Source organism: Ranitomeya imitator, chromosome 4 (genome assembly GCF_032444005.1).
Source record: "Ranitomeya imitator isolate aRanImi1 chromosome 4, aRanImi1.pri, whole genome shotgun sequence".
Taxonomy (NCBI): domain Eukaryota; kingdom Metazoa; phylum Chordata; class Amphibia; order Anura; family Dendrobatidae; genus Ranitomeya; species Ranitomeya imitator.
In genome coordinates, this window is record NC_091285.1 from 9,786,453 (window position 1) to 9,813,115 (window position 26,663).

The following is a 26,663-nucleotide window of genomic DNA, read 5'->3' on the forward strand; positions in this document are numbered from 1 at the left end:
GCACCCATCCCATCACTCCCCATACTGTGTCTGCACATATCCCATCACCCTCGCTCCCCCTACTGTATCCACACCCATCCCATCACCATCGCTCCCCATACTGTGTCCGCATCCATCCTATCACCCTTGCTCCCCCTACTGTGTCCGCAAACATCCCATCACCCTTGCTTCCCATACCCCATACTGTGTCCACACCCATCCCATCACCTTGGCTCCCCAAACTGTGTCTGCACCCATCCCATCACCCTTGCTCTCAATACTGTGTCTATTCCCATCCCATCACCGTCACTCCCCATGCTGTGCCCACACCCATCCCGTCACACTTGCTCCCCATACTATGTCTGCACCCATACCGTCACCCTCGCTCCCCATACTGTGTCTGCACCATCCCATAATCCTTGCTCCCCATACTGTGTCTGTACCAATCCCATCACCCTCGCTCTCTATACTGTGTCCTTACCCATCCCATCACCCTCGCTCTCTATACTGTATCCGTACTCATCCTGTCATCCTTGCTCCCCATGTGTCTGTACCCATCATGTCACCCTTGCTCCCCATACTGTGTCTGCACCCATCCCATCATCCTTGCTCTCCATATTATGTCCGCACCCATCCTGTCACCCTTGCTTCCCATACTGTGTCTGCACCCATCCTGTCATCCTTGCTCCCCATATTATGTCCGCACCCATCCTGTCACCCTCACTCCACATACTGTTTCCGCACCCACCCCATCACCCTCGCTCGCCATACTGCATCCGCACCCATCCCATCATCCGTGTTCTGGCTGTTAAAAAACATTGATAAAACACACGTAACTGATGTAGGTTGGAATGACAACAACCTGATTTTGCTAGTGTCACTTCGAGGTTACACAGGTTGTCCGGCTCCTCAAGAATCCAAGGAAAAAGGGCCACAAATAGTGATGAGCGAACATGCTTGGAAAAGGTGTTATCATGCTCGGGAGATAACCAAGTATCTCCGATGTGCTTGAATAATTTGAGTCCCCACGTTGCGAGACTGTTAGACGGCCACAACACATGCGGAGATCCATGCTACGCACAATCTGACTTGATATATTCTCTGATTTGTAATCCAGGCAGCTAGTAATCCTATTGGTCGCGGAGTCCGATCTGCCATCAATATTAACCATTATGCCACCAAGAAGAGCCTTGCGGAGAGCATGCTGGACGTGGCGCTCTTCATGGCGAATGCTGCGCAGCTGAAGGCGGTGTTGGAGCAAGGTCCGAGCTTCACCTACTATGTCACGCTCATCACTCTCATCAGCCTGTCCCTGGCTCTGCAGGTCGTTATTGGAATCCTGCTGATTATTATCGGTAAGTCACTTCATCGAGAAAAGTCCTCGACGCAAGAAAACTTAGTATGTGCTGCACGATTATAATAAAGAACGCTTGTCACCCTCTCTATAGCTCGGGAGCCAGAAGTGGCTGATAACTGGGAGCAATAGACTTAATTTCCCTGCCCTGCAATATCCATGTCCCAGTTTAATGTCGATGATAAAAGGGAGTAATAGATTGCATTGAGAGTCCCTGGAGTTTAAGTAGCTGCAGTGACACTCTTGGCCACAAGGTGGCAAGATATCCACAATTTTATTGCATGTAGTACCACAGTCTGACCTGCAGGTGGTAGTGTTGTTATTGCTTTTTGGCTTTCCCCATGGTCATTATTTCAGGTATTGATATTTCTGGAGATTTAACCCCTCATGTCCCCTCTGTCTACAGCTCGCAAAAATCTTAATGACGTTTCCAAGCAGCCACGTCTGGACGTGATGAATAATGTGGCCACAGCCCTCGTGTTTGTCATCGTCCTCATCAATATCTTTATTACAGCATTTGGGGTACAAAAATCTGGTCTTTACCCATCACGGGGGCCGCGGGGGCTGCACTGAGTGGGAACCACTGAAGGTATAATCTGGGAACAAAACTACATTTCTGTTGGCTTCGTTGTATCTAAATTTACCAAGTGTGGTACGGTCTGCTAAATCAATGTATCCAAGTCTTTCAAGTGTGATACTGTCTGCTTATCCGTGCATCTAATCCTACCATATGTGATACTGTCTTCTAAAGTGCTGTATCTAATCCTATTACATGTGATACTATATGCTAAACTGTGTATCTAATCACAATGTGTGATACTGTCTGTAGCCGTGTATCTAATTCTTTCCTGTGTGATACTGACTGCTGAGCCGTGTATCTAATCCTCTCCTGTGTGATACCGTCTGCTGAGCTGTGTATCTAATCCTCTCCTGTGTGATACCATCTGCTGAGCCGTGTATCTAATCCTCTCCTGTGTGATACTGTCTGCTGAGCCGTGTATCTAATCCTATCCTGTGTGATACTGACTGCTGAGCTGTGTATCTAATCCTATCCTGTGTGATACTGACTGCTGAGCCGTGTATCTAATCCTCTCCTGTGTGATACCATCTGCTGAGCCGTGTATCTAATCCTCTCCTGTGTGATACCATCTGCTGAGCTGTGTATCTAATCCTATCCTGTGTGATACTGTCTGCTGAGCTGTGTATCTAATCCTCTCCTGTGTGATACCATCTGCTGAGCCGTGTATCTAATCCTCTCCTGTCTGATACTGTCTGCTGAGCCGTGTATCTAATCCTATCCTGTGTGATACTGTCTGCTGAGCCGTGTATCTAATCCTCTCCTGTGTGATACCATCTGCTGAGCCGTGTATCTAATCCTCTCCTGTGTGATACTGTCTGCTGAGCCATGTATCTAATCCTATCCTGTGTGATACCATCTGCTGAGCCGTGTATCTAATCCTCTCCTGTGTGATACTGACTGCTGAGCTGTGTATCTAATCCTATCCTGTGTGATACTGTCTGCTGAGCTGTGTATCTAATCCTCTCCTGTGTGATACTGTCTGCTGAGCGTGTATCAAATCCTATCCTGTGTGATACTGTCTGCTGAGCCGTGTATCTAATCCTATCCTGTGTGATACTGTCTGCTGAGCTGTGTATCTAATCCTCTCCTGTGTGATACTGTCTGCTGAGCCGTGTATCTAATCCTCTCCTGTGTGATACCATCTGCTGAGCCGTGTATCTAATCCTCTCCTGTGTGATACTGACTGCTGAGCCGTGTATCTAATCCTCTCCTGTGTGATACTGTCTGCTGAGCCATGTATCTAATCCTATCCTGTGTGATACCATCTGCTGAGCCGTGTATCTAATCCTCTCCTGTGTGATACTGACTGCTGAGCCGTGTATCTAATCCTATCCTGTGTGATACTGTCTGCTGAGCTGTGTATCTAATCCTATCCTGTGTGATACTGTCTGCTGAGCCGTGTATCTAATCCACTCCTGTGTGATACCATCTGCTGCCGTGTATCTAATCCTCTCCTGTGTGATACTGACTGCTGAGCTGTGTATCTAATCCTCTCCTGTGTGATACCATCTGCTGAGCCGTGTATCTAATCCTCTCCTGTGTGATACTGTCTGCTGAGCCATGTATCTAATCCTATCCTGTGTGATACCATCTGCTGAGCCGTGTAACTAATCCTCTCCTGTGTGATACTGACTGCTGAGCCGTGTATCTAATCCTATCCTGTGTGATACTGTCTGCTGAGCTGTGTATCTAATCCTCTCCTGTGTGATACCATCTGCTGAGCCGTGTATCTAATCCTCTCCTGTCTGATACTGTCTGCTGAGCCATGTATCTAATCCTATCCTGTGTGATACTGACTGCTGAGCTGTGTATCTAATCCTTTCCTGTGTGATACTGTCTGCTGAGCTGTGTATCTAATCCTCTCCTGTGTGATACTGTCTGCTGAGCGTGTATCTAATCCTATCCTGTGTGATACTGTCTGCTGAGCCGTGTATCTAATCCTATCCTGTGTGATACTGTCTGCTGAGCTGTGTATCTAATCCTCTCCTGTGTGATACCATCTGCTGAGCCGTGTATCTAATTCTATCCTGTGTGATACTGTCTGCTGAGCTGTGTATCTAATCCTCTGTGTGATACCATCTGCTGAGCTGTGTATCTAATCCTATCCTGTGTGATACTGACTGCTGAGCCGTGTATCTAATCCTCTCCTGTGTGATACTGTCTGCTGAGAGTGTATCTAATCCTATCCTGTGTGATACTGTCTGCTGAGCTGTGTATCTAATCCTATCCTGTGTGATACTGTCTGCTGAGCCGTGTATCTAATCCTCTCCTGTGTGATACTGACTGCTGAGCTGTGTATCTAATCCTCTCCTGTGTGATACCATCTGCTGAGCCGTGTATCTAATCCTCTCCTGTGTGATACTGTCTGCTGAGCCGTGTATCTAATCCACTCCTGTGTGATACCATCTGCTGCCGTGTATCTAATCCTCTCCTGTGTGATACTGACTGCTGAGCTGTGTATCTAATCCTCTCCTGTGTGATACCGTCTGCTGAGCCGTGTATCTAATCCTCTCCTGTGTGATACTGTCTGCTGAGCCATGTATCTAATCCTATCCTGTGTGATACCATCTGCTGAGCCGTGTATCTAATCCTCTCCTGTGTGATACTGACTGCTGAGCCGTGTATCTAATCCTATCCTGTGTGATACTGTCTGCTGAGCTGTGTATCTAATCCTCTCCTGTGTGATACCATCTGCTGAGCCGTGTATCTAATCCTCTCCTGTCTGATACTGTCTGCTGAGCCGTGTATCTAATCCTATCCTGTGTGATACTGACTGCTGAGCTGTGTATCTAATCCTTTCCTGTGTGATACTGTCTGCTGAGCTGTGTATCTAATCCTCTCCTGTGTGATACTGTCTGCTGAGCGTGTATCTAATCCTATCCTGTGTGATACTGTCTGCTGAGCCGTGTATCTAATCCTCTCCTGTGTGATACCATCTGCTGAGCCATGTATCTAATTCTATCCTGTGTGATACTGTCTGCTGAGCTGTGTATCTAATCCTCTGTGTGATACCATCTGCTGAGCTGTGTATCTAATCCTATCCTGTGTGATACTGACTGCTGAGCCGTGTATCTAATCCTCTCCTGTGTGATACTGTCTGCTGAGAGTGTATCTAATCCTATCCTGTGTGATACTGTCTGCTGAGCTGTGTATCTAATCCTCTCCTGTGTGATACTGTCTGCTGAGCGTGTATCTAATCCTATCCTGTGTGATACTGTCTGCTGAGCTGTGTATCTAATCCTCTCCTGTGTGATACCATCTGCTGAGCCGTGTATCTAATCCTCTCCTGTGTGATACTGTCTGCTGAGCCATGTATCTAATCCTATCCTGTGTGATACCATCTGCTGAGCCGTGTATCTAATCCTCTCCTGTGTGATACTGACTGCTGAGCCGTGTATCTAATCCTATCCTGTGTGATACTGTCTGCTGAGCTGTGTATCTAATCCTCTCCTGTGTGATACCATCTGCTGAGCCGTGTATCTAATCCTCTCCTGTCTGATACTGTCTGCTGAGCCGTGTATCTAATCCTCTCCTGTGTGATACTGACTGCTGAGCTGTGTATCTAATCCTTTCCTGTGTGATACTGTCTGCTGAGCCGTGTATCTAATCCTCTCCTGTGTGATACTGTCTGCTGAGCTGTGTATCTAATCCTCTCCTGTGTGATACTGACTGCTGAGCCGTGTATCTAATCCTCTCCTGTCTGATACTGTCTGCTGAGCCGTGTATGTAATCCTATCCTGTGTGATACTGACTGCTGAGCTGTGTATCTAATCCTATCCTGTGTGATACTGTCTGCTTAGCTGTGTATCTAATCCTCTCCTGTGTGATACCATCTGCTGAGCCGTGTATCTAATCCTCTCCTGTCTGCTGAGCCGTGTATCTAATCCTATCCTGTGTGATACTGACTGCTGAGCTGTGTATCTAATCCTATCCAGTGTGATACTGTCTGCTGAGCTGTGTATCTAATCCTCTCCTGTGTGATACTGTCTGCTGAGCGTGTATCTAATCCTATCCTGTGTGATACTGTCTGCTGAGCCGTGTATCTAATCCTATCCTGTGTGATACTGTCTGCTGAGCTGTGTATCTAATCCTCTCCTGTGTGATACTGTCTGCTGAGCATGTATCTAATCCTATCCTGTGTGATACCATCTGCTGAGCCGTGTATCTAATCCTCTCCTGTGTGATACTGACTGCTGAGCCGTGTATCTAATCCTCTCCTGTGTGATACTGACTGCTGAGCTGTGTATCTAATCCTATCCTGTGTGATACTGTCTGCTTAGCCGTGTATCTAATCCACTCCTGTGTGATACCATCTGCTGCCGTGTATCTAATCCTCTCCTGTGTGATACTGACTGATGAGCTGTGTATCTAATCCTCTCCTGTGTGATACCATCTGCTGAGCCGTGTATCTAATCCTCTCCTGTGTGATACCATCTGCTGAGCCGTGTATCTAATTCTATCCTGTGTGATACTGTCTGCTGAGCTGTGTATCTAATCCTCTGTGTGATACCATCTGCTGAGCTGTGTATCTAATCCTATCCTGTGTGATACTGACTTGCTGAGCCGTGTATCTAATCCTCTCCTGTGTGATACTGTCTGCTGAGCCGTGTATCTAATCCTCTCCTGTGTGATACTGTCTGCTGAGCCGTGTATCTAATCCTCTCCTGTGTGATACTGTCTGCTGAGCCGTGTATCTAATCCTCTCCTGTGTGATACTGTCTGCTGAGCCGTGTATCTAATCCTCTCCTGTGTGATACTGTCTGCTGAGCCGTGTATCTAATCCTATCCTGTGTGATACCATCTGCTGAGCCGTGTATCTAATCCTCTCCTGTGTGATACTGACTGCTGAGCCGTGTATCTAATCCTATCCTGTGTGATACTGTCTGCTAAGCTGTGTATCTAATCCTCTCCTGTGTGATACTGCTGAGCCGTGTATCTAATCCTCTCCTGTCTGATACTGTCTGCTGAGCCGTGTATCTAATCCTATCCTGTGTGATACTGTCTGCTGAGCTGTGTATCTAATCCTCTCCTGTGTGATACTGTCTGCTGAGCCGTGTATCTAATCCTATCCTGTGTGATACTGTCTGCTGAGCCGTGTATCTAATCCTATCCTGTGTGATACTGACTGCTGAGCTGTGTATCTAATCCTCTCCTGTGTGATACTGTCTGCTGAGCCGTGTATCTAATCCTGTCCTGTGTGATACTGTCTGCTGAGCCGTGTATCTAATCCTCCTCTGTGCGATACTGACTGCTGAGCCGTATATCTAATCCTCCTCTGTGCGATACTGTCTGCTGAGCCGTGTATCTAATCCTATCGTATGTGATACTGACTGCTGACCACATGTATCTAAGCCCCCTCTGATGTGATGCCTGAGCACAGCTCTGAGTACAGACATAAGATTGACCTTGCTCTCCTTCTTTCCGCAGCCCCTCCCCCGCGGTGCAGACTGTTGGATCCTCCTCGGTTCTTCTCACCTTTTCTCTTTGGACTAAACTTTCTGTGATTCTGGATATTAATAATCATTATTAGTCAATATTTCCATATTTATCGCCTGTTTATGATTTTTGCACATTTATTAATTTATTTTCTATAATTTTACTTCTGCATCGTGCATTTAAATATAAAAGATAAAATATTCTGTGTAGATCTGTGGACTGCGGGGGATGGGGTCTGGGACCAAATGGACGCATTCTTCCCTGCCAAAACTTACTACACACAGGCGTTTGTAGAGAGGATAATGAGGGGAAGTGGTGAGGGTTAACCATGATGTTTTCCCATCCTTACAGTAATTGTGTGTGTTCCCCTTTAAATTTCTCCATTTCAGGGGTCCCCACTTTTAGGATAGCAGCAATGTCAAACGGCCAAAAACATAATTCACTGCTTATTTCCCCTAGGGGGTGGAGTCAAGGGTCAGACCCGCCCACGCGGAGCTCAGTGTTAGTGCTAATGAGTTTTATGGCACTTATATGGAGTCTTTGAAAGGTTTTGGTATAGTGACCACAGAGTAACCTCCCGGAAGCTTATGTCAGCACAGTAGTAAAGGAATTTGTTATTTTGGGGCAACTCTTATAAGGACCCCACATTTGAGGCCCCCCCCACCGAATCCCAGTTTAAGGAATTTTACAAAAGGTAGTGAACATTTCTGCCAATCGGCAACTGCATCTTACGAGGGTCTTCTCATCACTGCTTGGGTGGGGTGGAGTAACGAGCAGTAATGAGCAGTAACGAGCAGTCTATCGGGCCCCTTGTAATAAACCGGGGGGGTACGGTGGTACCTATAATCTGTGCATCAGAGGCTGACAGTCTGCTACAAATACATCTAAACAAAAGAAACATTTTATTAAAACAAAAAAAAATAAAAACAATTTTGTAAGAAAAATCTAAATATATATAAAAATATTAACAATTGCACCAGTTTTATCTACAGCTTCATGGTGCCTCCAAATCGACTTTGCTTCCCAAAACTTGAGTTTTTCTTCCAGAAATGGCGCCAGCTTTGGTCTTACACCGCAGCCCTGTTTCGGTGGATGTATGTTAGCCATGTTATGTGAGCAGTATGGTGGCAGGATGGTGCAGTGCGTGGCGGTGTTTTCTACAATGTTTTCTACGATGGAAAGAATAAATAAAGAAGGCACAACACAGACGTTCCCGCAGTCCCATTATGCTACAGCAGGGAGCGCTACTCTATGGACAGGGTAAAGTCCTTATCCCCCATAAGGCACTAACCGCTCCGACCACCCAATATGTCCGATCTCTTATGTAGTGAACGGCCCTGGCGATGGGTCTACATCAGACATACCAAGTTCCACAGAGTGTATCTGGCATTTACCCCCCGGGGTAAAACATCCATGTTGACCAAGGTTCCTCCGCTCCACCACGATCTCATCATAGAGTTGAGGAGGGTATTGGGGTCTCTCGGGCATCTCCCATACTTGTCCTAGATATTTCAGACTTTTTCAGACGTTCTCTTGAGTCTTTGGCGCTGTCCGGCGGTTCCACATGCCGCGCTTGGAGTGAAAATGGTGGTAAAAGTTCCTGACTGCCACCCGCTCTACCTCCAGCCCAGCAAAGAGGATCCTAATGGGAAATCAATGAGTAGTTTCATGTAACCATGATTTTTGACGATCCTCTGGGGCGGTCCTTTCTTAGTACACGCCCCCCTGGTCCCACCCCTGACTATTAACCTTCCAACCACCCACCTGTCAAGCAGCTCCCAGTCTTCTCCTCCCCATCGGTCCCGAAATTCCTCAGTGTTCATTCCTCCGATAAGATCCAGGTCTGACTTGTAAATTCCCAACAGGCCGAATCCATTCACTTCCCAATAGCCTACAGAACATCATCACCTGATTAATATCCCCCGGACCAGAGGAATAGACTGGGGGGCACAGAGACAACCTTATAATAATCAGGGCGAGGTCTCACCATCGGGCCACTGAGGAGAAGATCCGCAGTTCAGCCTCATCACCATGGGGGCGTACACCGTCTTACCCTCCAAAGTGTGAGTCCGCAGCGAGTCAATGATTGACGGGGGAAACTGCATGTGGAGGTCACACAGGAAGAGGATACTGTGAGGGTTCTGGAGGGGACAATAAAAGGGTTAATAATATGGAGGCCAAATTTCTCCTAAAATTAACAAGATTGCATTCAGCTTTCCGGAAACCTTGACCGTCCCCTTAATATACACGGACCAAGCACTCGTCAGACTGACCTTCACCAGGTCTATTCCAGCCTGTAAACCTGCAGATCGCTCAAAGTTTCCGTCAAGTTGTATAAATTGGTATCTGCAAATAGGAGAGAGGAAAAGTATTCATCAAAGTGTGTCTTCTCTTATCAGCATCCCGACCTGTCACAGAGATAAATAAGATCCTGTCTGCAGCCACCACTAGGGGGAGCTCCCTGTATACAGAGATACATGATAAGATCCTGTCTGCAGTCACCACTAGGGGTAGCTCCCTGTATACGTAGATACATGATAAGATCCTGTCTGCAGTCACCACTAGGGGGAGCTCCCTGTATACGTAGATACATGATAAGATCCTGTCTGCAGCCACCACTAGGGGGAGCTCCCTGTATACAGAGATACATGATAAGATCCTGTCTGCAGTCACCACTAGGGGGAGCTCCCTGTATACAGAGATACATGATAAGATCCTGTCTGCAGCCACCACTAGGGGGAGCTCCCTGTATACAGAGATACATGATAAGATCCTGTCTGCAGCCACCACTAGGGGGAGCTCCCTGTATACAGAGATACATGATAAGATCCTGTCTGCAGTCACCACTAGGGGGAGCTCCCTGTATAAAGAGATACATGATGAGATCCTGTCTGCAGTCACCACTAGGGGGAGCTTCCTGTATACAGAGATACATGATAAGATCCTGTCTGCAGCCACCACTAGGGGGTGCTCCCTGTATACAGAGATACAGGATAAGATCCTGTCTGCAGTCACCACTAGGGGGAGCTTCCTGTATACAGAGATACATGATAAGATCCTGTCTGCAGCCACCACTAGGGGGAGCTCCCTGTATACAGAGATACAAGATAAAATCCTGTCTGCAGCCACCACTAGGGGGAGCTCCCTGTATACAGAGATACATGATAAGATCCTGTCTGCAGACACCACTAGGGGGAGCTCCCTGTATACAGAGATACATGATAAGATCCTGTCTGCAGTCACCACTAGGGGGAGCTCCCTGTATACAGAGATACATGATAAGATCCTGTCTGCAGTCACCACTAGGGGGAGCTCCCTGTATACAGAGATACATGATAAGATCCTGCCTGCAGTCACCACTAGGGGGAGCTCCCTGTATACAGAGATACATGATAAGATTCTGTCTGCAGTCACCACTAGGGGGAGCTCCCTGTATACAGAGATACATGATAAGATCCTGTCTGCAGCCACCACTAGGGAGAGCTCCCTGTATACAGAGATACATGATAAGATCCTGTCTGCAGCCACCACTAGGGGGAGCTCCCTGTATACAGAGATACATGATAAGATCCTGTCTGCAGTCACCACTAGGGGGAGCTCCATGTATACAGAGATACATGATAAGATCCTGTCTGCAGCCACCACTAGGGGGAGCTCCCTGTATACAGAGATACATGATAAGATCCTGTCTGCAGTCACCACTAGGGGGAGCTCCATGTATACAGAGATACAAGATAAGATCCTGTCTGCAGTCACCACTAGGGGGAGCTCCCTGTATACAGAGATACATGATAAGATCCTGTCTGCAGCCACCACTAGGGGGAGCTCCCTGTATACAGAGATACAAGATAAGATCCTGTCTGCAGTCACCACTAGGGGGAGCTCCCTGTATACAGAGATACATGATAAGATCCTGTCTGCAGCCACCACTAGGGGGAGCTCCCTGTATACAGAGATACAAGATAAGATCCTGTCTGCAGTCACCACTAGGGGGAGCTGCCTGTATACAGAGATACATGATAAGATCCTGTCTGCAGCCACCACTAGGGGGAGCTCCCTGTATACAGAGATACATGATAAGATCCTGTCTGCAGTCACCACTAGGGGGAGCTCCCTGTATACAGAGATACATGATAAGATCCTGTCTGCAGTCACCACTAGGGGGAGCTCCCTGTATACAGAGATACATGATAAGATCCTGTCTGCAGCCACCACTAGGGGGAGCTCTCTGTATACAGAGATACATGATAAGATCCTGTCTGCAGCCACCACTAGGGGGACCTCCCTGTATAGAGATACATGATAAGAGCCTGGCTGCAATCACCACTAGGGGGAGCTCCCTGTAAGGGATCCTATGCAGAAAAATTGGATCCATGAGAACTATGATACTCACCTGGGTAAGTTTGACAGTTTCAGGGCGTCTCGAACATCCAAGTCAGTGCTGTTAAAGTCCACAATGATGACACAGAATTTGGGGTCTGCTGTGGCCTTGTGTAATGACTCCATGTCCTGGATAAACTTCTGCACCCAGCGAGCTTGGTTTTTCACTACAAAGAATTGCAAGTTCTACAGACGTTGAAGCTTCATCCCCACTCAATGACCATTTACCCCTAAATCCCCAGCTGTGCCTCACACTTCCGCTGCCTTACGCCACTTACCTGGCACTATAAAATAGACCATAGCTTGCGGGTTCCAGACGAGGCCGGTGGGCCAGAACAGCTCAATCGCATTTTCCTTCTCCATCAGTCTCCGGTGTGGCCCCCACATCTTACTCCTCATGTCCCTTTCCTGTTCCCGCACTTTCTGGGTCAGTCCGGTCCAGCCGGGGGCGAACACATAATGAGCAAATCTCACAGGATGGTTGAATCTGTCTCTGAGCTCCAGATCTAGGAAATACCGGCTCCCACGTGAGTAGTCCAGGCGCTTCTCAATATTAACGATCCTCTGGAGCTTGTACATCCTGCCACCGAGAAGAAGACGTTCACATATTATCCTCTAGTACGTCAGTGCACTGGATCTCATGATCGTACACTAGTTCTGATATTCTAGGTCTGTAGATTCGTTCCCTTGGCCTAGATCGATGGACTGGCTCTCAAAGTCTTGGTTCCTATGTTCTAGATTTGTACTATTATAAATTAATTCAAATGGTCATTTGGTTCTCATCTAATGTTCTAGATGTTTTCATGGTCATGGTTCTTAAGTAAAAGATAAAGGTAAATTACTTACATGGCCTTAGTTCTCATGTTCTAGATTCGTAATCGTACTGCCTTGGTCTCATGTTCTAGATATATGTATGCAGTCATGGCCGAAAGTGTTGGCATCCTTAAAATTGTTCCAGAAAATGAAGTATTTATCTCAGAAACTTATTGTAATTACACGTTTTGCTATGCACATGATGTTTATTGGAACACCACAAAAACAGGCAAATTGAACATAATTTCTCACAAAACCTCAAAAATGGGCTGGACAAAATTGTTGTCACCTTTCCTAAATTGAGGGTAAACAACTTAGTTTCAAGCATGTGATGCTCATTCAAACTCTCCTGTGGCAAGTAATAGGTGAGGGCAATGTGAAAATCACACCTGACATAAGTTAAAAAGGGGAGAAGTTGAATCAATTGTTGCATTGTGAATTTGTATGTGTCACATTAAGCATGGAAACAGAAAGAGGAGAACGGTCTGAGGACTTGAGAAGCAAAATTGTTGAAAAATATTAACAATCTCAAGGTTACGAGTCCATCTCCAGAGATCTTGATGCTCCTTGTCCGCAGTGTGCAACATAATTAAGAAGATTACAACCCATGGCCCTGTAGCTAATCTCCCTGGATGTGGACGGCAGAGAAAAATTGATGAAAGGTTGTAACACAGGATAGTCCAGATGGTGGATAAGCCTCAATCAAGTGCTAAAGAAATCCAAGCTGTCCTTCAGGCTCAGGATGCATCAGTGTCAGCGTGACCTATCTGTTGACATTTGTATGAAATGAGACGCTATGGCAGGAGACCCAGGAGGTCACCTCAGACACAGAGACATAAAAATCTAGACTGCAGGATAACAAAATGTACGTGAGTAAGCCAAAATCCTTCTGGGAAAGCATCTTGTGGACAGATTAGACAAAGATAGAGCTTTTTGGTGAAGCACATCATTCTACTGTTTACTGAAAATGGAATGAGGCCTGCAGAGAAAATAAGATAATACCTACAGTCAGATATGGAGGAGGATCACAGATGCTTTGGGGTTGTTTTGCTGCCTCTGGCACTCGGTGCCTTGATTGTGCGCAAGGCATCATGAAATCTGAGGATTACCAAAGGATTTTGGGTCGCAAGGTAGTGCCCAGTGTCAGAAAGCTGGGTTTGCTTCCTCGGTCATGGGTCTTCCAGCAGGACAATCACCCCAAATAATATTCAAGAAGCCCCCAGATATGGCTGGAAACAAAGTGCTGGAGAGTTCTGAAGTGGCAGCAATGAGTCCGGATCTAAATCCTATTGATCCCCTGTGGAGAGATCTTACAATCGCTGTTGGAAGAAGACGCCTTCAAATATGAGACACCTGGAGCAGTTTGAAAAAAACAAAAGGCCCCTTCACATTAAGCGACGCTGCAGCGATACCGACAACGATCCGGATCGCTGCAGCGTCGCTGTTTGGTCGCTGGAGAGCTGTCACACAGACAGCTCTCCAGCGACCAACGATCCCGAAGTCCCCGGGTAAACATCGGGTTACTAAGCGCAGGGCCGCGCTTAGTAACCCGATGTTTACCCTGGTTACCAGCGTAAAAGTAAAAAAAAACAAACACTACATACTTACCTACCGCTGTCTGTCCCGGCGCTCTGCTTCTCTGCACTCCTCCTGCACTGGCTGTGAGCACAGCGGCCGGAAAGCAGAGCGGTGACGTCACCGCTCTGCTTTCCGGCTGACCGACGCTCACAGCCAGTACAGGAGGAGTGCAGAGCACAGCGCTGGGGACAGACAGCGGTAGGTAAGTATGTAGTGTTTGTTTTTTTTTACTTTTACGCTGGTAACCAGGGTAAACATCGGGTTACTAAGCGCGGCCCTGCGCTTAGTAACCCGATGTTTACCCTGGTTACCCGGGGACTTCGGGATCGTTGGTCGCTGGAGAGCTGTCTGTGTAGTTTTTGTGTTGTGTTGAGAGCGGTAGTTTTTGTGTTGTTCCAATAAACACAAAGCAAATAAACATAATGTGCATAACAAAAAAAAGTGTAATTGCAATAATTTTCTGGGAGAAATACTTCATTTTGCAGAAGAATTTCAAGGGTGGCAACACTCTCGGCCATGACTGTAGATCACCTCTCATAGTCTCATTTCTCATGTTCCAGAAACATACATGGATTCTCATGGCCTTGCTCTAGATAAGTAATATTACGGGTCTGGTGTCCTGTAGAGTAGTTCTCATGGCTATGTACTTGGTTTTCATGGTCTAGATATTTTGATTGGTTTTCGTGGTCTACATATACATACTGGTTTTGGCACCCTTGGTTCTCCAGATTGCTCTGATGGTTGATATTCTCTATGTTGTCTTAGACCCTGTTGACCGCCTCTCCTATATTATAACTCTCCATGTCCACATTGTATCTATTTGTTGCCCAAATTCCCTTGTCTACATCAGGATGAACTTTCGTGACTTGCCCCACATTCTCACCCTCTCTGCCACTGGTTGAGCTTCTTCATAAAAGTTCCAACTATGAGCAGGGCTTCACTTTCTTTCAGCTGGAGATTCCCAGACGTATTACACTGTAGATCAATGTAGTCTGACCTCAGAATCTGGAAATCGGTCTGACTCACATGGAAAGTCCGATTCCAGAACACAGGTTCCTCAAAAATAAAAGGATATTCCAGATCCTCCTCTTCCTCATCTTCTTCCTCTGGATCCTCCTCCACCAGATCATCACCAATGTTATTGTCTGGATCCTCTCTGGCATACTTATTAGCGTTGTCATGTTGTTGTATTTGTTTTTCTCCCATTGCAGCATCTTTCTGATTGTCCATCATTTTGTGTTGACGTTGAGCTTCTCCTTGGTTGACTTCTCCATTATGGTTCCTCTCACCAATTCCATTTATGTCTTTGTTTTCAGCAAGTGTCACATAGTTCTTCCTTTCTAGATGTTCAAGCCTTTGATTCCCATCCCAAGAGTCAGTGATTGGTGGATTTACTACTCTATGCTCCATTTTCTGTCTTTCAAGCTGAACTGGTTCCAGGTCTTCGATTTCCTTTACATTTTCTTTTAACCTCTTCTGCTGTCCTTGATCTTTTCCTTCAGTATGATCTTCATTCTTCTCCTCAGTTCTCTGAAGACCTGGTATGGTCAATGCAAAGTTTTGAGTCTTTTGCTCTATTTCCTTACGAAGTTGTTGCCTTTTTGGAGCATGAGTGGCATTGTCATTGAGATAAATAATAAACTGATTAAATCCGGGATTCTGTTCCATCCTAGTATTTCTTTTTAGCATCGAACTGTCATCTGCAAAATTGAGTTTCTCCCTTCTGTCCTCTTCTCCTTTTCTATTGTTCATTTGAGAATCCCGAATCTTGCCATTCTCTGGTTTTATAGTTTCATCTATCTTCAACTCGAGTCTACTATCCTCGACCCAACTGGGTTGTTGCATGTCGTATTGTATCCTCCTTCCTTCAAGATCAAGACCTTGCCTGACTTTATCCCTTTGTTTTAACTTTGCTGCCGGTGGATGCTCCTCCATGTTGATCCTAATTAGTTCTTGATCCAACACCTTTTTTTGATTCGTCTCATGTTGGGCCACCCCTTGGGGAGGGGTTCTTTGTCTATCATTATGTTGCACCTTTTTGTTTTTTCTTTGAAGAACTTGGTTTTGTTTTTCCTTCTTCCTTGAGATCCTAGACCCGTTTCTCTTTACCTCAACAGGACCTTGGGCTTCAATCTCATCGCCTGCATTTTGGAGGTTTGTACGTTTCCTCTTTCGAGGTCTAGAATCACCAGGGACAGGGGTATACCAGTTGTCTAGCTCCATTTTAGGGAGTTGGTTTAGGTGACCATTGGATTCTTTTGGATCCGGAATTTTTAGATCTTCCATGTTTCTGATGTTCTCCTGGGGTCGCCCTCGTCTTCGGTGCTTAGTTCTCACGGGATTTGGTTGTAGGCTTTCATCTGCCACAAAAAAAAGTTCCCTCTGCCTTATCACGTGATCTTCTCTCGGTTCTTCCTGATCTTCCCTATCAATGAAATCATCTTCGTTGTCCTCATACTGGAAATCAGAAGGGTTGTAGTCCTCAGGCCAACCTGTTATATGAACAGAAGATTATGTTTATAAAGGTAGAAAAAATCCCCAAATTTAACGTATGAAGATACGACAATCAGTGACCTCCACGTGATCAAAACAATGTCCCATAAGCTCTATGGCAAATGTGGGGTAACTCTTCACTGAGACCAATGAGAGAGATTTAAAGAGGTTGCTAGGTTTAGTAGAAGAGTGACTTTTTGGGGACCGCCAGCTCCTGGGATGGCCAGTCATGTTATTTCACTACACTAAGCTATATTTTTTCTTTCCCTTTATTACTGACCCAAAAAAGGAGAAACTCATGCAGCTATATGCACCCTAAAAAAAGGTATGTAAGCTCTTATTGCTGATATAGCACTATCTATAATCTATAAAAGCAGCATAAAGTATTACCCGGGTGCTCAGAAGGTCCAAAGTGTGATCGGTCCACCTTCATATATTTATTATATTTCAGCCTGCGGGATAAAGATAAGAGTCAATGCAAAATCCATCGATGGTGCTGCTTTAGGTGCCAGTGCCCCTTCTAATGCCAGTCTAGGAGGACGGTGGGGCAAGGCAACAATGTTATGGGCAGTTGGAATTTTATTTCTCAGGCCCAATAGCATAGCATAGGTTTTTGGTGAAATCTGACATAAAATTTTAAAAAATAATATATTTTTATCCTTTTTTTAAAACTTTTTTTATTCATTCCTAATGACACTGAATTTGGTGCCCGCCCCTGAGACCTACCCCAGGCTATGCCCCATGGCGGTACCCACATGCCCAATCCCTCATCGAGCCGTGGGCCTGCTTGTCTGGGCTGGTGGCGAGGCTCCGGTACCTGTGTCTGTATGGCAGGTTCTCCTGGTACATGCACTCGTTGTCCTTCTCCATGTGACTGAGCCGTGTGTAGTCATTAGGGTACACGTATGTGAGGCGAACCTGCGGGGGGCAGAATACGTCATAAGTAGGCGCTAATGGACGCCGTATACACTGCTATGATGTACAACGCTGCTCCCCTCATGAATATCCATGTCACGGCTGCCTCCACGGTATTCCTACAAAAACAGCCCGAAATGGCCGAGATAAGCGAATCTCCCAAAATACATATCGGGATGACCTACTCGATTTGGCCAGTGGCAGGCTCAATTTGGTCCGAATCAAAAGTGTCCCAAAAAGACAGATCGGAGAGTTAAAAGAGAAAAAAAAGGGTCTCCTCGGACTCGTCTACTGCCTCCGCAGCTCCCTGACCGATCCTCCGCAGCTCCCTGACCGATCCTCCACAGCTCCCTGACCGATCCTCCGCAGCTCCCTGACCGATCCTCCGCAGCTCCCTGACCGATCCTCCGCAGCTCCCTGACCGATCCTCCGCAGCTCCCTGACCGATCCTCCGCAGCTCCCTGACCGATCCTCCGCAGCTCCCTGACCGATCCTCCGCAGCTCCCTGACCGATCCTCCGCAGCTCCCTGACCGATCCTCCGCAGCTCCCTGACCGATCCTCCGCAGCTCCCTGACCGATCCTCCGCAGCTCCCTGACCGATCCTCCGCAGCTCCCTGACCGATCCTCCGCTCACTCCCTCCGGTTTTAGCGGCACTTACTAGGCTTCGAGCAATCAGTAGAACACAGTTGTCCGACATTTTGCTGGAATTGTGTAAAATGAATTACCAAAAATTTCAGTTACACTAGAATACAATATTTTGGGGGAAATTTATAACTAAACCTATCTGTCAATGAATCAATTTGATTGTCTCTACACAGAGAGCTAAATATGTACTCTTCTGTCCTATAGACGACTGCATTCGCTTCTCTTAGGGGCAGCCTGAAATGGCTGATAACAGGGAGCAGACGACTGCATTCGCTTCTCCTAGAGGAAACCTGAAGTGGCTGATAACAGGGAGCAGACGACTGCATTCGCTTCTCTTAGGGGCAGCCTGAAGGGGCAGCCTGAAATGGCTGATAACAGGGAGCAGACGACTGCATTCGCTTCTCTTAGGGGCAGCCTGAAGGGGCAGCCTGAAGTGGCTGATAACAGGGAGCAGACGACTACATTCGCTTCTCATAGGGGCAGCCTGAAATGGCTGATAACAGGAAGCAGACGACTGCATTCGCTTCTCTTAGAGGAAATCTGAAGTGGCTGATAACAGGGAGCAATAGACAGTACACCAGCCGCATTTGTGTTTCCTGCCATCCTCCACACTTACAAACTGTAGCCCCTGGTATCGCTGCAGTGGGTATCCCTCCACCAGGTAACTGGGTCTATACTGGCAGCTGGGAAGGACGCTGTGCACCCGCTTCATGGGCAGAAGAGGGACTGAAAACGATAAAAGAGGATATGTCAGAATATTGGACACAAGTGTAACAAACACTCTGCTGTGAGAACTATCAGGTACGGGCGTTCAGTCCATGGATATAAATAAGAAACGTCTTAGTCACAGCAAGCAGTGATCCTAACGTTTGTAGGCCTCACTTATAAAACTGTCTTGGTTGCCTACAGCGACCAATCAGAGAACAGCTTTCATTTTCTAAAGGCAGTTTAAGAAATGAGAGCTGAGCTCTGATTGGTTGCTAGAGAAAAATGAAAGCTCATCTCTGATTGGTTGGTTTAATAAAACCTGAGCTACAAGTAATGTCATCCAGTAATCATCAATAAGAAAGCTTTATTTACAGTAAGACGTCTTTAACGTGCCACGAACCAGTACCGGACACAACGGGTGTCACCTTTATAGACGTTGTCTCTGGGATCTTCTTTGAGCATGTCCGCCGGGTGTTGCTCGAGCTGCTCCTTGTAATAACTTGCTTTACTTACTGGTATTAGTGACGTGTTTCCCAGCGGCAGGTTTACGTCATCTATAATTAGTAAGAAAAAAAAATGTGGGGTAGGAGCCACCATCACAGTGACAGCATAATGATCAATGGGAGGAGCAGTTATAAAACAGGTGTGGTCTAAGACAAAGGAGGCTAAAGTGGGTGTGGTCAAAGACAAAGGCTACAGTGGGTGTGGTCCAAGACAAAAAAGGCCACAGTGGGTGTGGTCTAAGACAAAGAAGGCTACAGTGGGTGTGGTCTAAGACAAAGGAGGCTAAACTGGGTTAGGACTAATACAAAGGAGGCTAAAGTGGGAGTGGTCTAAGACAAAGGAGGCTAAAGAGGGTGTGCTATAAGACAAAGGAGGCTAAAGTGAGTGTGGTCTAAGACAAAGGAGGCTAAAGTGAGTGTGGTCTAAGACAAAGGAGGCTAAAGTGGGTGTGGTCTAAGATAAAGGAGGCTGAAGTGGGTGTAGTTTAAGACAAAGGAGGCTAAAGTGAGTGTGGTCTAAGACAAAGGAGGCTAAAGTGAGTGTGGTCTAAGACAAAGGAGGCTAAAGTGGGTGTGGTCTAAGATAAAGGAGGCTGAAGTGGGTGTAGTTTAAGACAAAGGAGGCTAAAGTGAGTGTGGTCTAAGGCAAAGGAGGCTAAAGTGGGTGTGGTCTAAAAAAAGTGGAAGTGGTCCAAGACAAAGGAGGCTAAAGTGGGTGTGGTCTAAGACAAAGGTGGCTAAAGTGGGCGTGGTCTAAGACAAAGGAGGCTAAAGTGGGTGTAGTTTAAGACAAAGGAGGCTAAAGTGGGTGTGGTCTAAGACAAAGGAGGTTAAAGTGAGTGTGGTCTAAGACAATGTAGGCTAAAGCAGGTGTGGTCTAAGACAAAGGAGGCTAAAGTGGTATGGTCTAAGACAAAGGTTATAGTGAGTGTGGTCTAAGACAAAGGCTAAAGAGTGTGTGGTCTAAGACAAAGGAGTCTAAAGTGAGTGTGGTCTAAGACAATGTAGGCTAAGGTGGATGTGGTCTAGGATAATGGTGGCTAAAGTGAATGTTGTCCAAGACAAGAAAGACTAAAGTGGGTGTGGTCTAAGACAATAGAGGTATAGAGTGGATATGGTCTAATAAAATGGAGGCTAAAGTGGATGTGGTCTAAGACAATAGAGACTAAAGTGGACATGGTCTAAGACATTATACAATAACATGGGCGTAGTCTAAGACAATAGAGGCTAAAGTGGGTGTAGGTTAAGAGAATGGACACTAAAGTGGGTTTGGTCTAAGACAATAGAGGCTAAAGTAAGTGTGGTCTAAGAATTAAGGCTAAAGTGAATGTGGTATAAGAGAACAGAGGTGAAAGTGGGTGTGGTCTAAAACAATGGAGGCTAAGTTGGGTGTGGTCTAAGATAGTAAAGTCAATTGTGGGTGTGGTCTAAAATAATAACATGAGTATGTCTAAAACAATGGACAATTCTGAAGATATTTACTATGTCATCACTAATATCAGGTATATGCTAAAAGGAACTTACCAGAGAAAAGAGACAGGAACTGCGAGTCTATGAGCGAGAACTGAGAATCGACTGAAGATGGCCGCCACTGCGGAGGAAGACGAGCAAAGTGAGCGAAGGATACTGACTGCAACTATTACTATATACATAGCTACACAGAGGATGCCCAGGTTATACCAGATGTATCTACAGTATATTGTTATATACAGGAGATGCCCAGGTTATACCAGCTGTACATATATAATTCTATAAGTTAGGATATGGGTTGAACTAGTTAGACTTAAAGTCTTCCTTCAACCTTAAAAATATGTTACAATTATATACAGAAGGTGACAGCTACCTTACAATATATTATTATATACAGGAGAAGCCCAGGGTATACCAGCTGTACATAAATAATTCTATACAGGAGATGCCCAGGTTATACCAGCTGTACATATATAATTATATACAGGAGATGCCCAGGTTATACCAGCTGTACATATATAATTATATACAGGAGATGCCCAGGTTATACCAGCTGTACATATATAATTCTATACAGGAGATGCCCAGGTTATACCAGCTGTACATATATAATTATATACAGGAGATGCCCAGGTTATACCGGCTGTACATATATAATTCTATACAGGAGATGCCCAGGTTATACCAGCTGTACATATATAATTCTATACAGGAGATGCCCAGGTTATACCAGCTGTACATATATAGTTATATACAGGAATTGCCCAGGTTATACCAGCTGTACCAGCTGCACATATATAATTATCTACAGGAGTTGCCCGGGTTATACCAGCCGTACATATATAGTTATATACAGGAGTTGCTCGGGTTATACCAGCCGTACATATATAGTTATATACAGGAATTGCCCAGGTTATACCAGCTGTACCAGCTGCACATATATAATTATCTACAGGAGTTGCCCGGGTTATACCAGCCGTACATATATACAGTGGGGCAAAAAAGTATTTAGTCAGTCAGCAATAGTGCAAGTTCCACCACTTAAAAAGATGAGAGGCGTCTGTAATTTACATCATAGGTAGACCTCAACTATGGGAGACAAACTGAGAAAAAAAAACCCAGAAAATCACATTGTCTGTTTTTTTAACATTTTATTTGCATATTATGGTGGAAAATAAGTATTTGGTCAGAAACAAAATTTCATCTCAATACTTTGTAATCTATCCTTTGTTGGCAATGACAGAGGTCAAACGTTTTCTGTAAGTCTTCACAAGGTTGCCACACACTGTTGTTGGTATGTTGGCCCATTCCTCCATGCAGATCTCCTCTAGAGCAGTGATGTTTTTGGCTTTTCGCTTGGCAACACGGACTTTCAACTCCCTCCAAAGGTTTTCTATAGGGTTGAGATCTGGAGACTGGCTAGGCCACTCCAGGACCTTGAAATGCTTCTTACGAAGCCACTCCTTCGTAGCCCTGGCGGTGTGCTTTGGATCATTGTCATGTTGAAAGACCCAGCCACATTTCATCTTCAATGCCCTTGCTGATGGAAGGAGGTTTGCACTCAAAATCTCACGATACATGGCCCCATTCATTCTTTCATGTACCCGGATCAGTCGTCCTGGCCCCTTTGCAGAGAAACAGCCCCAAAGCATGATGTTTCCACCACCATGCTTTACAGTAGGTATGGTGTTTGATGGATGCAACTCAGTATTCTTTTTCCTCCAAACACGACAAGTTGTGTTTCTACCAAACAGTTCCAGTTTGGTTTCATCAGACCATAGGACATTCTCCCAAAACTCCTCTGGATCATCCAAATGCTCTCTAGCGAACTTCAGACGGGCCCGGACATGTACTGGCTTAAGCAGTGGGACACGTCTGGCACTGCAGGATCTGAGTCCATGGTGACGTAGTGTGTTACTTATGGTAGGCCTTGTTACATTGGTCCCAGCTCTCTGCAGTTCATTCACTAGGTCCCCCTGCGTGGTTCTGGGATTTTTGCTCACCGTTCTTGTGATCATTCTGACCTCACGTGGTGGGATTTTTCGTGGAGCCCCAGATCGAGGGAGATTATCAGTGGTCTTGTATGTCTTCCATTTTCTAATTATTGCTCCCACTGTTGATTTCTTCACTCCAAGCTGGTTGGCTATTGCAGATTCAGTCTTCCCAGCCTGGTGCAGGGCTACAATTTTGTTTCTGGTGTCCTTTGACAGCTCTTTGGTCTTCACCATAGTGGAGTTTGGAGTCAGACTGTTTGAGGGTGTGCACAGGTGTATTTTTATACTGATAACAAGTTTAAACAGGTGCCATTACTACAGGTAATGAGTGGAGGAAAGAGGAGACTTTTAAAGAAGAAGTTACAGGTCTGTGAGAGCCAGAAATCTTGATTGTTTGTTTCTGACCAAATACTTATTTTCCACCATAATATGCAAATAAAATGTTAAAAAAACAGACAATGTGATTTTCTGGATTTTTTTTTCTCAGTTTGTCTCCCATAGTTGAGGTCTACCTATGATGTAAATTACAGACGCCTCTCATCTTTTTAAGTGGTGGGACTTGCACTATTGCTGACTGACTAAATACTTTTTTGCCCCACTGTAGTTATATACAGGAGTTGCCCGGGTTATACCAGCCGTACATCTATAGTTATATAGAGGAGTTGCCCGGGTTATACCAGCCGTACATATATAGTTATATACAGGAGTTGCTCGGGTTATACCAGCTGTACATATACAGTTATATACAGGAATTGCACAGGTTATACCAGCTGTACATATATAATTATATACAGGAGACGTCTAGGTTATACCAGCTGTACATACATAATTATATACAGGATATACCCACGTTATACCGGCTGTACATAAATAATTATATACAGGAGATGCCCAGGTTATACCGGCTGTACATATATAATTACATACAGGAGATACCCAGGTTATACCAGCTGTACATATATAATTATATACAGAATATACCCAGGTTATACCAGCTGTACATATATAATTATATACAGGAGATGCCCAGGTTATACCAGCTGTACATATATAATTATATACAGAATATACCCAGGTTATACCAGCTGTACATATATAATTATATACAGGAGATGCCCAGGTTATACCAGCTGTACATATATAATTATATACAGGAGATATCCAGGTTACACCGGCTGTACATATATAATTATATACAGGAGATGCCCAGGTTATACCAGCTGTACATATATAATTATATACAGGAGATGCCCAGGTTAAACCGGCTGTACATATATAATTATATACAGGAGATGCCCAGGTTATACCGGCTGTACATATAGTTATATACAGGAGATGCCCAGGTTATACCAGCTGTACATATAGTTATATACAGGAGATACCCAGGTTATACCAGCTGTACATATAGTTATATACTGCCACTCACCGCCAGCTCCACATGATCTGTCCCTTTGTCATCCTGTTTGTGCAGCAGCTCAAAGTAATATCGCTTGGATGCCAACAACCTGCAATATGTAGACACGTGTATGTGAAGACGGGCACGGTGTGACTCTGTCTGTTCTGTCTCCGCCATCTAATATTGTTACCCTGATTATTTGCTTGCATAATTGCAGTTTCCTCAGTATACAGTATTGATATAGTCATGCCTTTATTCATCTGTGATGCTTTGGCTCCCTCTAGCGGTCAGAGTTATGTTGGCAGTTCAATCTTGTTTTTGTATTATCCATGTCTGATTCTCCTCCTCCTTTGCAATGCATTATGGTAGCTCAGCCTCCATTTCCCTCCATTTTTCCTTTCACTTTCTTCAGTTTGCCTTCAAGGAAAGACGCTTCACTTCATCCCCCTTGCGATTGCATTGCCGGTATGTCTTTATGCTTCCTATAGATATTCCTGCTGTATATTAGCTTAGTTTAACCAGTTATACTCCCAGTTTAGTCACTAGCTTTCTAAATGTTATGCATAATGTATATCATGTGTATTATGTATCTGTTCTATGCCATGCACTGATTCTATGTATATCATTGTTCACAGTTTCACTGCATCAATATACCACTACGTTTAATAAAGCACAGACTCAACCACAGTCTCCTTATTGGACCCCGGTATAGCGGTTTAGCTGACTGTATAGCTACGTATGAGCCTGCCTCAGCTAGTGAGGACAGAACAGTGAAACGACAGCCATCCAACTAGTGGGATTCATCAGTGAAACGGCAGCCATCCAACTAGTGGGATTCAAGTCACCGGCTACACAGAGACTGAATACAGCTGCAGCAATCTCTGCACAGCCAAGCACTTTCCCAAGACACCATGTCTCACAAATTACATAGGACAAGATCTGTTACTTCCGTCTCCTCAAAGACAACATCCATCAGCAGCGCGGTCGCCATTGCCCGCGCAAATGCTGAAGCCGCCAAAATACGAGCGAGCTTTGCTGACCAAGAGATGCAACTTAAATTAGAAAAAGCACGCCTAGATGACGAAGAGAGAAGGTCACTCTTAGAGAGAGACGAGCAAGAGAGAAGGTTGCGCTTAGAGAGAGACGAGCAAGAGAGAAGGTCACGCTTAGAGAGAGACGAGCAAGAGAGAAGAATGCAGTTAGAGAGAGCCGACCAAGAGAGAAGAATGCAGTTAGAGAGAGCCGACCAAGAGAGAAGAACGCAGTTAGAGAAGGCACGTGTGGATGCCGCCTTAGAAAGCCTAGCAGCAAAAAGGGAAGCTGCCGCAGCCCTCGCCGAAGCAGAATCGCTAGAAGGCGCGCAAAATCCCAAGCTGCATAGCCAAAGCAGTACGTCGAGTCTGGAGTTTCCACTGCAAGACTCACCACAACGCACATCTCAGTATGTTAATGAGCTTCCTGATCCAAACCATAACACTGAACCAGTACCAAAACCAGAATACGACACCTCCAGCGAAGTGAGTGAGAGTCGTCACGAGGCTCAGGACAGAAACAAACTTGAAAATGTGAGGCAAAACAACTCTGCTAATGACTACCTTGCCCCTCATCAGGTAACCAACGTGGATCACCCTGCTGACACACCGTACATCAGACCGAAGCAATACGACATTGGCTGGCGCCACCCTGAGGACACTAACAGGTACGAACGCACCTCACATCATTATCAGGGCGACCCATCACGAGTATACTCTGCTGACAACCGGTTCACGACAGAATTTGCCAAGTTCTTCACACGACGTGAACTGGTTGCCAAGGGACTCATGAAATTCACTGACCGAGCTGAAGGTTACAGAGCTTGGAAAGCTTCCTTCCAAAATGTCATTAGAGACTTGAGGCTACAACACAGGGAAGAGATAGACTTGTTAGTCAAATACCTGGGAGAAGAGTCAGTCAAACACGCAGTAAGGATCAGAGACATTAATATAAACCGCCCTGAGACTGGCCTCAAAGAAATCTGGAAAAGGCTGGATGAGTGTTACGGCTCAGCAGAAGTAATAGAAAGAGCCTTGTTCAAAAGAATCGATGACTTTCCTAAAATATCTAACAAAGGTCTCCAGAAACTTAGAGAGCTAAGCGACCTGCTAAAGGAAGTCCAAGTTGCCAAATATGAGGACGACCTACAGGGACTTGCATTTCTCGACACAGCCAGAGGTGTTAACCCTATAGTCCAGAAGTTGCCCTACAATCTACAGGAGTGGTGGCTCACACATGGTTCCACGTACAAATACAAACACAGCGTTCCATTCCCTCCCTTCTCCGTTTTTGTAGACTTCATACACCAACAAGCGAGAATTAGAAACGATCCCAGCTTTGACTTTGCAATACCATATGCCACACCATCACCACCTGCAAATCCA

General features: G+C 45.5%; 2 protein-coding genes across 3 annotated transcripts in view; one reads left to right on the top strand and one right to left on the bottom strand.

Moving 5' to 3' along the window:
* The window catches only part of NINJ2 (ninjurin 2), a 26,350-nt gene extending 18,798 nt beyond the window's left edge, over positions 1 to 7,552 (top strand). The window contains exons 2-4 of the mRNA XM_069762957.1: positions 1,097 to 1,334; positions 1,740 to 1,922; positions 7,341 to 7,552. Of these exons, the coding sequence (XP_069619058.1) occupies positions 1,097 to 1,334; positions 1,740 to 1,906 (405 nt within the window). The 3' untranslated portion in view covers positions 1,907 to 1,922; positions 7,341 to 7,552. The remainder of the gene's footprint in view (positions 1 to 1,096; positions 1,335 to 1,739; positions 1,923 to 7,340) is intronic.
* Positions 7,553 to 8,232: 680 nt separating this feature from the next.
* B4GALNT3 (beta-1,4-N-acetyl-galactosaminyltransferase 3) overlaps positions 8,233 to 26,663 on the bottom strand; it is a 95,499-nt gene continuing 77,068 nt past the window's right edge. The window contains exons 9-21 of one of the 2 annotated variants that reach the window (XM_069762955.1): positions 24,277 to 24,355; positions 20,911 to 20,977; positions 19,309 to 19,437; positions 18,792 to 18,901; positions 17,431 to 17,531; positions 17,004 to 17,065; positions 15,004 to 16,612; positions 12,008 to 12,309; positions 11,743 to 11,896; positions 9,623 to 9,695; positions 9,337 to 9,490; positions 9,114 to 9,240; positions 8,233 to 8,991 (exon numbers count right to left, since the gene is read on the bottom strand). In XM_069762955.1, coding sequence (XP_069619056.1) covers positions 8,871 to 8,991; positions 9,114 to 9,240; positions 9,337 to 9,490; positions 9,623 to 9,695; positions 11,743 to 11,896; positions 12,008 to 12,309; positions 15,004 to 16,612; positions 17,004 to 17,065; positions 17,431 to 17,531; positions 18,792 to 18,901; positions 19,309 to 19,437; positions 20,911 to 20,977; positions 24,277 to 24,355 — 3,088 coding nt within the window. In that variant the 3' untranslated portion in view covers positions 8,233 to 8,870. The remainder of the gene's footprint in view (positions 8,992 to 9,113; positions 9,241 to 9,336; positions 9,491 to 9,622; positions 9,696 to 11,742; positions 11,897 to 12,007; positions 12,310 to 15,003; positions 16,613 to 17,003; positions 17,066 to 17,430; positions 17,532 to 18,791; positions 18,902 to 19,308; positions 19,438 to 20,910; positions 20,978 to 24,276; positions 24,356 to 26,663) is intronic. The other variant, XM_069762956.1, reaches the window with a different exon arrangement.